The following is an 8707-nucleotide window of genomic DNA, read 5'->3' on the forward strand; positions in this document are numbered from 1 at the left end:
GTACTTGACTGTGATTGGTGCATGTTGGCGGCTAACCAATCACGGTGCGCTAACTTCCTTTTTTTCTCGCCTTTGTTTTAATATATATAAATAAGAAAAGAGATGTTTGAACAAGAAACAAAATGGTATGGTGTTAAGAATGTTGCCCTGTTACAAATAGAAACCAGGTTAACCCATGGCACGACTAGTTTTTTTTTGTTTTCATTCTATAACTAAACATGTTTTAACTGCAATCAGATTTACATCACTTGAATTTTAATTAAGTTACACTAAGTAAACTTTAACAAAACGTTTTTCTAGTTTGCTTAGGTGTGGTTCTTTCTGTAATTTCCTTTTTCTCTTGTCTTGTTGCTTTTAGAATGTGTTTTCACGATTTATTTGTTTTTATCATGTTTCAAATTGGTAGCAACGTGCAAAGTAAAAAGTCCGAGTTTTGTAAACTTTTGTTATGCACAAGTGTTATTGAATAATTAGTTTCTTTATTTTCTCTCTAAAAAAGCAAACTTGTGGATAATGATTACCTGCATGTTCAAATAATACTTTTTTAATGCGCCCATAAAGAAAATATTGGCACACGGCATGATACAAGTGGAAAATAATTGAAAGAAAGAAAACAAATATATATTCTTTAATATGACAACCTCAGAGGTAATATAAATTAAGATAAAATGTCACTTTTAATAATTGTATTTGAACTTATGATTTGATATTTGGTGAAGTTTGCTGGTATTAACCCTTTTTTAAATATTGATTTAGTTGTTTTCTGTTTTAATCTTGATTTCTATATTGTATTGTTTTATTTTAACATTAAAAACTATGGTTATAAAAAATGTGATGGAGAAGTGAACTAAAAGGCTATGTGCAATAAATACCCTGTATATGCGGAACTTTGACAAACTGGTCCATTTGGCACATCGGTTTTTAGTGATTCCCAAATTAAATGTGAACAAAGTTTATTATTTCACCCCCAAGATTAATAAGTCTTCAAATGAAACCCCTGTAGCCACATAATTATTTTCTTATCAACGATTTTTCGCACCATATAGTTTTTGAAGTCTTCCATGATTTATTTTGCAATTTTATTAACCTAAACTCTTTTTTATTATTATTTTTTCATTGTCACAATCTTCAATTTTATGTTTCATTATTTCATGTACTTTCACTATGGTAAAGGTTTTTCAGCTCCAAAAGTTTCCAAACCAGAGTGGTCGTGACTATAAAACACCTAATTCATATAATACATTCCATAATCAATTTCATTTTTCCTCCTAGGCATATATGTGCTTAGAATAACATAGTTAGTTCTCAAGTTAGTAAAATAGTAACATGCCAAAATGTCATATACTTGTTTTTATCTAAAATCACAACAGCATAAGCTTACGACTTCAAAACAAAAACAACTTATTGTTACCAATCATATGGTATTTATCAAAACCATCTTAAGAATAAGCACAACAAAACAGTAAAAGCAACTAAAAAAAACGACAACTTGAATACAAGACATCACTATTAAAACATAATCTAACGATGACCTAACAACATCCAAAACATATATTCATAATTATTACAATTAATATAAAAAACATAATTGTTATGCGCATCGACTTTACAATAAGAGTAAAAAAAAATTCCTGTCATACACCACTCTGACATTAAAGTATTTAGAAAAAGAAGAAAACTATTGTTAAGGAAAAAAAGTCCTTTACAGTTTTATACATGTGTAGACTAATAATAACCCTTTTGAGGACCACCAGAACAGAAAAGTATAAACAAGAAAATGGCAAAGAATAGTCAAATGAAACATAAGTTTTCCAAATCAGGACACTTACTTATATACATTACCTCAACTTAAAGGGACTAAAATAATTATAACAAGAAGCAAAAGAAGGAACCCCAATATTTTGAAAACACCCCCTTCACCGGACTTCTAAAACCACCACCGCCGATCTCATTCTCCATATACCATTATACCTATACCCACTCTCTATCTCTTTCTCTTCGAATAATAATAATAATAATAGCAACATAAAAACCAAAGTCAAAGTTTTCTTTCCCACACGCAAACAAAACAATCTTCGATTCCAATACCCACCTTATACCCTAAACAATACCCAACTCAAATGGACTCGTCTGGGCCTGACCCTAAAGTGGCCGTACGGTCATCGGTCATTGAATCACTCAAAGGCTGGTCCTTATCCGGCGTACGGATCCGTAAGGAGGACTTACGCCACAAGATCACCATGCCGGAGTACTTACGCTTGGCGATGAAACATGCCATTGCCGCCAAAGATATTGACGCCGGAAAACCTCATTTTGACTTCACGACGCCGCCCAACGCCGCCGCACCGGAGTCGCCGTTGGTTGTTTTTATTAACTCCAAAAGCGGTGGCCGTGTGGGCCCTGAACTTAAAGTCTTCTTGCAGGATTTGATGACCGAAGAACAGGTTATTGATTTAATTCAACCTGCAGTTATTATTATTATTATTTTATATGATCTTACTGAATAAAGTGATTTAATATGAGTATGCTGGAGAAATTTGTATGTTTGAGTGTCAGATTTAGGGCTTTGTGTATTATGAACCTCAAATGATAAACTGTTGAATATTAATAATTATAGAAACAGAATAAAAGTTAACATAGATGCAAATAAATTGATGTTTCTGGAAGATGTTTCTTTTATTTTTATTTTGTTTAAATAAAAAATGAATTCATTTTTATTCAATTCCAGATTTTTGACCTTCTAAAAGTCAAACCTCAAGATTTTATCCAGTACGGGCTCGGATGCCTCGAGAAATTTGCTAGTCTCGGTGACAGTTGTGCGAAGGAAACGCGTGAAAGATTGAGGACTGTGGTATGCATTATGCAATATGCGCTTAATTTTAACATATTCATTAAATTTTATCATAACCATTAAGTTTTAGCATCACTATTGTAATTCGACAGGTTGCGGGAGGTGATGGAACCGTGGGTTGGGTTCTCGGGTGCCTTGGGGAGCTTCATAAAGCGGGCCGGGATCCGGTTCCGCCTACTGCGATTGTACCTCTTGGTACCGGAAACGACTTATCCAGGAGTTTTGGATGGGTAAGTACTTGTAGAGTTATAGTAAGGTGCCATTCGAAAAAAATGTACTTATAATAATAATGATGATAATGATAATAATGACGTCTGCTTTTAGTTTTCTGAAACGGGTTACGGGTCGGGCTCTGCGTACGGGTTTGGCTTATTTTCAGGGTGGTTCATTTCCTTACAACTGGAAAACAGCTATGAAGAAGACTCTTGATAAGGCAATCAAGAACCCAACTAGCCGCCTCGATAGGTTAGTTACATTTTCTTGAGCTTTTTTGTAAAATCTTTTTAACTGTTTTTTGAATAAATTGTTTATCTTGTTATGCAGTTGGAATCTTGTAATATCAATGCCCGCGGGTGCAGATTTGGACACACCTTATTCTTTGAAAAAATCAGAAGAAGTTGTTCTTGATCAGGTTGATATTTGACTATTTGTTAACATCATATGTGTTTACGGCCAATTTTATTTCAAGAAAATAATGGGAAAGTTTTCACCTTTATGCATTATCTGCAGGATTTAAAAGTAGAAGGAGCATTACCTGATAAAGTTTCTTGCTACCAAGGAGTCTTCTATAATTACTTTAGCATAGGTATGCATGCTATTGTAGTTTCTGAATTAATTATCATTATTATTTTTTAATTATGGGTTTATTTTGAATTTATGAAGGGATGGATGCCCAAGTGGCTTATGGCTTTCATCATCTAAGAAATCAGAAACCTTATCTTGCACAAGGTCCTATTTCAAACAAGGTATATCCTTTTCCGGCTTCTAGAACGTTAACTGTTTTGACTTTTTTCGGGGCTTATGGCTTTTGTTGGACTTCTTTTCGGTTGCAGATAATTTATTCAAGTTATAGTTGCAAACAAGGGTGGTTTTTTACGCCTTGTATAGCTGATCCTGGTTTAAGGTAAGATTTTATTAGTTTGAAATGTTGGGTTGGGTAACAGGTCAAAACGGGCGGGTTGGGTAACGGGTCAACGTTTGTTTTTGATTTGACAATAATGTGGTCAACACCAGGGGACTTAATAATATCTTGAAGCTGCATATTAAAAGGCTCAATAGCACGACGTGGGAGCCGATTACTATCCCCTCGAGGTGCGGTTTTTATATGCTACTTGTTTATTTAATTCTTGTAATGTTAATGTTACCGAAGGTGTTTACTTGATTGTTTGATCTAAACAATTGACTTGACATGTAGTTTGAAGAGATGCTCGATTACATTGTCAAATGTCTGGAATACCCTTCTTGGACAACTTAATTTATTCAATGTAGACCAGTAAAGGAACCGAACGAACATGAACGGGCCATGTTTATGTTTGTTTATTTAACTTTAGCCGAACAAACGATTGCATGAGACCAATTAAACGATGTGGTTTCTTGTTTGTCTTTGTTAAAAAATGATTGTCTTCATTTATGTTCGTTCGTTAACAATATGAACGACCATTACCAATGGTTCATGAACGGACATAACTGAACACAGATAAACGAATGTGGTTTCCTGTTCGTGTTGTTCGTTAACAAAATGAACATGTTTGCGTTGGGTTTTGTTGTTCGTTCGTCGAACAAGACGAACGAACGGTTCACAAACGTTAACAGACGAACGGAACTGAACATAGATAATCGAACGTAACTTAACGAAAACCAATCAAAAGTAAATGCAAACATCAATCTGTTAAGCCTAAAAAGTTAATAAAACTAGACTAAATTGTAATGGACCTAAAAAAATCATTAAATGCGTTAGTAAGCTAGGTTTCTAAGCTAAGCAAGCCTGGTACTTCGGGCACTATGGTAAATGAATGTACATAAACAAACGTAACTGAACAGACTAACTAATAAAAATAAACGAACATTCACGAACATAGATGAGCGTACAAGACATGTGTTCGTGTTTGTTCGTTTAACTTAACAAACATACAATATTGGTCGTGTTTGTTTGTTTACTAAGTAAATGAACATGCGTGTGTTGCAGTGTTAGGTCTTTAGTGGCTTTAAATCTTCATAGCTATGCAAGTGGTAGGAATCCATGGGGTAAATTGAAGCCAGAATATTTACAAAAGGTAACATTTTAATAATCAAAAGCTTATAATAACAAATCAATTACTAATCTAATTTTGAATTCAAACATTAAAATACAGAGAGGGTTTGTTGAGGCTAAAGCGGATGATGGCGTTTTAGAAATTTTCGGATTTAAACATGGATGGCATGCATCGTTTGTTATGGTTGAGCTTATTTCCGCCAAACACATTGCTCAGGTATTTGTTTATTTAATATTATTTATTAGTTTGTTTTTTGTAAAATATTTTTATGATTTTCAGGCTAGTGAAATTCGGTTTGAGTTAAGGGGTGGAGCGTGGAAAGAAGGTTTTATGCAAATGGATGGAGAACCGTGGAAGCAACCGATGAACAATGAGTTCTCAACATTTGTGGACATCAAACGGGTGCCTTTTCAGTCGGTTATGGTCAATGGAGAGTAAGTTGTGTAACTTAGTAAGTTGTGTACAAAAGAAAAAAAAGGAAATTGTGTGGCTGTCTGTTGGTTAATTAATTGTAAATCTTAGTTGTTAGTAGCGTGGGCTTTGTGAAGTATGAGTGTTCAAGGCTTGGGGTGTCAATAGTTCTGTTACAACCTTGTCTAAATTGAAATGTACTATCAAGTTGTCGGATGTTGGAATGATTTGGATTAAGATAAGCCTATAAGGTGCGGCGGCAGTTATCCCATTTTTCAAAAATTTAGTTGATTTTGGAAAAAATAATAAATAGTATATAGGTTTATTTGAGTTTCTCACATCAGGGACAGCGTCAAAAGAGAAACTATTATGAAATCTGTTAACTTAAAGACGGTTCAAAGAGTTCAAGATTTACGCCAAAAAGTGCAATGCAAAAAAGGAGTTTGTGACCGTAACTTATGCAACAAGAGTTTATTTGAGTGACAAATTATCAATGTCTATTTTACATGATTGGTTTTGGGGTTTCTCTAAAACTTTGCTGGATTGGTTATGGGTTCTTGGCTCTTCACTAGAGTAGACGTGCACAAAAAAACCGGTTCCGGAACCTAACTGGTGGAACCGAACCGGAACCGGTTCCAGTTCCTACCCGGTTGGTCCAGTACCCGGTTTGGGTATTTTTGTACCCGAAAATCGTACCCGGTTCTCCTATTTGTATGTCCCCATCGGTTCCAACCCGGTTCCTACCCGGTTCTTAATTGTAACCGGCTCGGTTCGTACCCGAAAAAACCGGTTCCGGCGGGTTTTTTTTGAAGAGTCAAACAAAAGTCAAACTAGCCGTTGGAACCGGTTTCAACGGTAATATAGCCGTTGGAACCGGTTTTTGAGACACCAAATAGCCGTTGTAACCGGTTCCAACGGTAATATAGCCGTTGGAACCGGTTTTTGATGCCCGAAACCTATATATATCTTGTTTTCCACCACTTGTTTCACCACCAAACTCAAAAACAAACTAAAATACTACTCCTTTAGCAAACCCGTTCCGTTACCCAACCATCCAACTAAATATTATTATGGCACCCATCAAAAAAAACTAACAAGAAGGCTAAGAAGAGTGTTTTTGTTGCCCCCGTTCCTGTTACGGAGGACCCAAGGGTTGTTACGGTAGTCAACCATAACCGCAACGAAGACATATAAAAGAATTAGGATTTGATTGTGGATGACGAAGGTTATCAAAAGGCTCGTTGCAAACTATGTGGTTCAATATTAAAGCACGATTCCAACTCTACTTTGAGAAAGCACATCGAGAAGCCATATTGCAAGGCGTTGAAAGGGATTGGCGCGACCGATCAAATTGACTTGGGTAAAGATGGTACACTATTTCGTTACAACACGACTCAAGTTCAAGATAGAATGGCAAAGTTCGTTATTCAACGAGGTTTGCCGTTTAACCACTTTGATGACCCGGATTTGACGTCGTTGATTCGCGAAACTCTACAACCGAGATACACACATGTAAGTCGTACTACCTTAAGACGTCATTGTATCAGGTTGTGGGAGTGTGCTAAAAAAGAGTTAATTCGAGTCTTTTCATTCTTTAGAAGCCATGGTTAGTTTAACTACCGATGTTTGGTCGGCACCACACGGGTTGCCCGAATCATACATATGTGTCACCGCTCATTGTGTTGATCCGGTGACATGGCAATTGATGCAACGCACCATCGCTTTTGAAAACTTCCCATTCCCACATACCGCCGAAAAATTGTTTGAATTACTTGATGAAGTTATAACGACTTACAACTTGAGAAATAAAATATTTTTGATTTCGTTTGACAACGCTTCAAACAATACTAAGGCGGCTGAAAAATTTATCATTAAATATTCACCACCTTGTTTCGGGGATTTTTTTCATGTTCGATGTGTTGCACATATCATCAACTTGGTTGTTCAAATAGGTCTTGACAATGAAAACATTTGTGATGATTTAAAATACTTTAGACTTATGTTACAAGATGTCTTCAAAAGTGGTAAAAGAAGACATCTTGAATATAAGAACTATTGCAAGTCGGTTGAAAGAAAGTATTTGGGGCCGAATTGGGACGTTCCAACCCGTTGGAACTCAACTTGTCATATGTTAAAGTGTGCTTTTGCCCAACGCCAAACTTTACAAGGTTTTCATAACAATCTTGTTGAAGAACGCGAGGCCGATATGTTTCCGGAAAGTGTTTGGGTCCAAGTCGGTTATTTGTTGGAGTATCTTGACGTGATCAAAAAGTCCACAACAAAATTATCGGGAGTCTATTACCCTACTAGTTGTTGGGTTTTGCAAGAATTATACTATATGTCTTGTGTTTTTAAAAGCTTTGCGGAGAAGAACAAACTCTTCAAGAATATTGTTGCGGTGATGAAAGAAAAGTTCATAAAATATTTTGAAAACATACCGCCGGTCTTTACTTGTGCCGCCGCATTAAACCCCTATTGGAATGTTAATGGGGTTGAAACAACGATTGAAGAAATATTCGACAACTTAGGTATGCACGAGATCGACCCGAAGTTGTCGACGGAAGCGAAGGACAAGTTCAACAAAAACCTTCAAGACCTTTATGACCATTATTTTCAAATGTATGGTCCAAGCATGAGATCGTCTTTTGTGAAAAAAACAACAACTAGTAGGCCGTGCAATGACCCACTTATAAACTTGATGAATGGGATTTGTGAATCGGCATCTAAGAGGCAAAGAGGAAACACACCAACTAGCGAACTTGGTCGATATAGTGGAGCAAACTATGTTGAGGGCGCAACGGTCGACGAAATTCGCAATATTGATTTGTTGGCTTGGTGGAAAGGTAAACAAAACGAATTTCCCATTCTATCCGCCATGGCTCGTGATTTGCTTGCCGTACAAGCCTCAACGGTTGCTTCCGAATCGGTTTTTCTCTTAGTGGGAGGGTGTTATCTATGCGAAGAACAAAGTTAACTCCCGAGTCTCTAGAGGTTTGCATTTGCCTAAAGGACCATTTGGATGCGGTGGATCGTGTACAACACAAGGCGAACTTTGAAGACGAAATACCAATAGAGCGTCATATTCATGATGAGGAGGCGGAGGACGGGGTTTCTTCCGATAACGAAGACGAGGGTGAAGACGAGAATGAAGACAAAGAAGAGTTGTAATTATTTGTTTTAGTAAAATTATTTG

General features: G+C 36.3%; 1 protein-coding gene across 1 annotated transcript; it reads left to right on the plus strand.

Moving 5' to 3' along the window:
* Positions 1-2084: 2084 nt before the first annotated feature.
* LOC143601667 (diacylglycerol kinase 4-like) lies at positions 2085-5549 on the plus strand. The gene is made up of 12 exons (XM_077079020.1): positions 2085-2444; positions 2729-2851; positions 2944-3081; positions 3231-3316; positions 3395-3482; positions 3581-3656; positions 3734-3816; positions 3904-3974; positions 4085-4162; positions 5037-5124; positions 5203-5319; positions 5383-5549. The coding sequence occupies exons 1-12, from the start codon at positions 2121-2123 to the stop codon at positions 5539-5541; spliced, it is 1431 nt and encodes a 476-aa protein (XP_076935135.1). The 5' UTR covers positions 2085-2120; the 3' UTR covers positions 5542-5549.
* The last annotated feature ends 3158 nt before the right edge of the window (positions 5550-8707 follow it).

Source organism: Bidens hawaiensis, unplaced genomic scaffold, assembly GCF_021521415.1.
Source record: "Bidens hawaiensis isolate Kalapana, Puna unplaced genomic scaffold, B.hawaiensis_p1.1 tig00056927_1, whole genome shotgun sequence".
In the NCBI taxonomy this organism is placed as follows: domain Eukaryota; kingdom Viridiplantae; phylum Streptophyta; class Magnoliopsida; order Asterales; family Asteraceae; genus Bidens; species Bidens hawaiensis.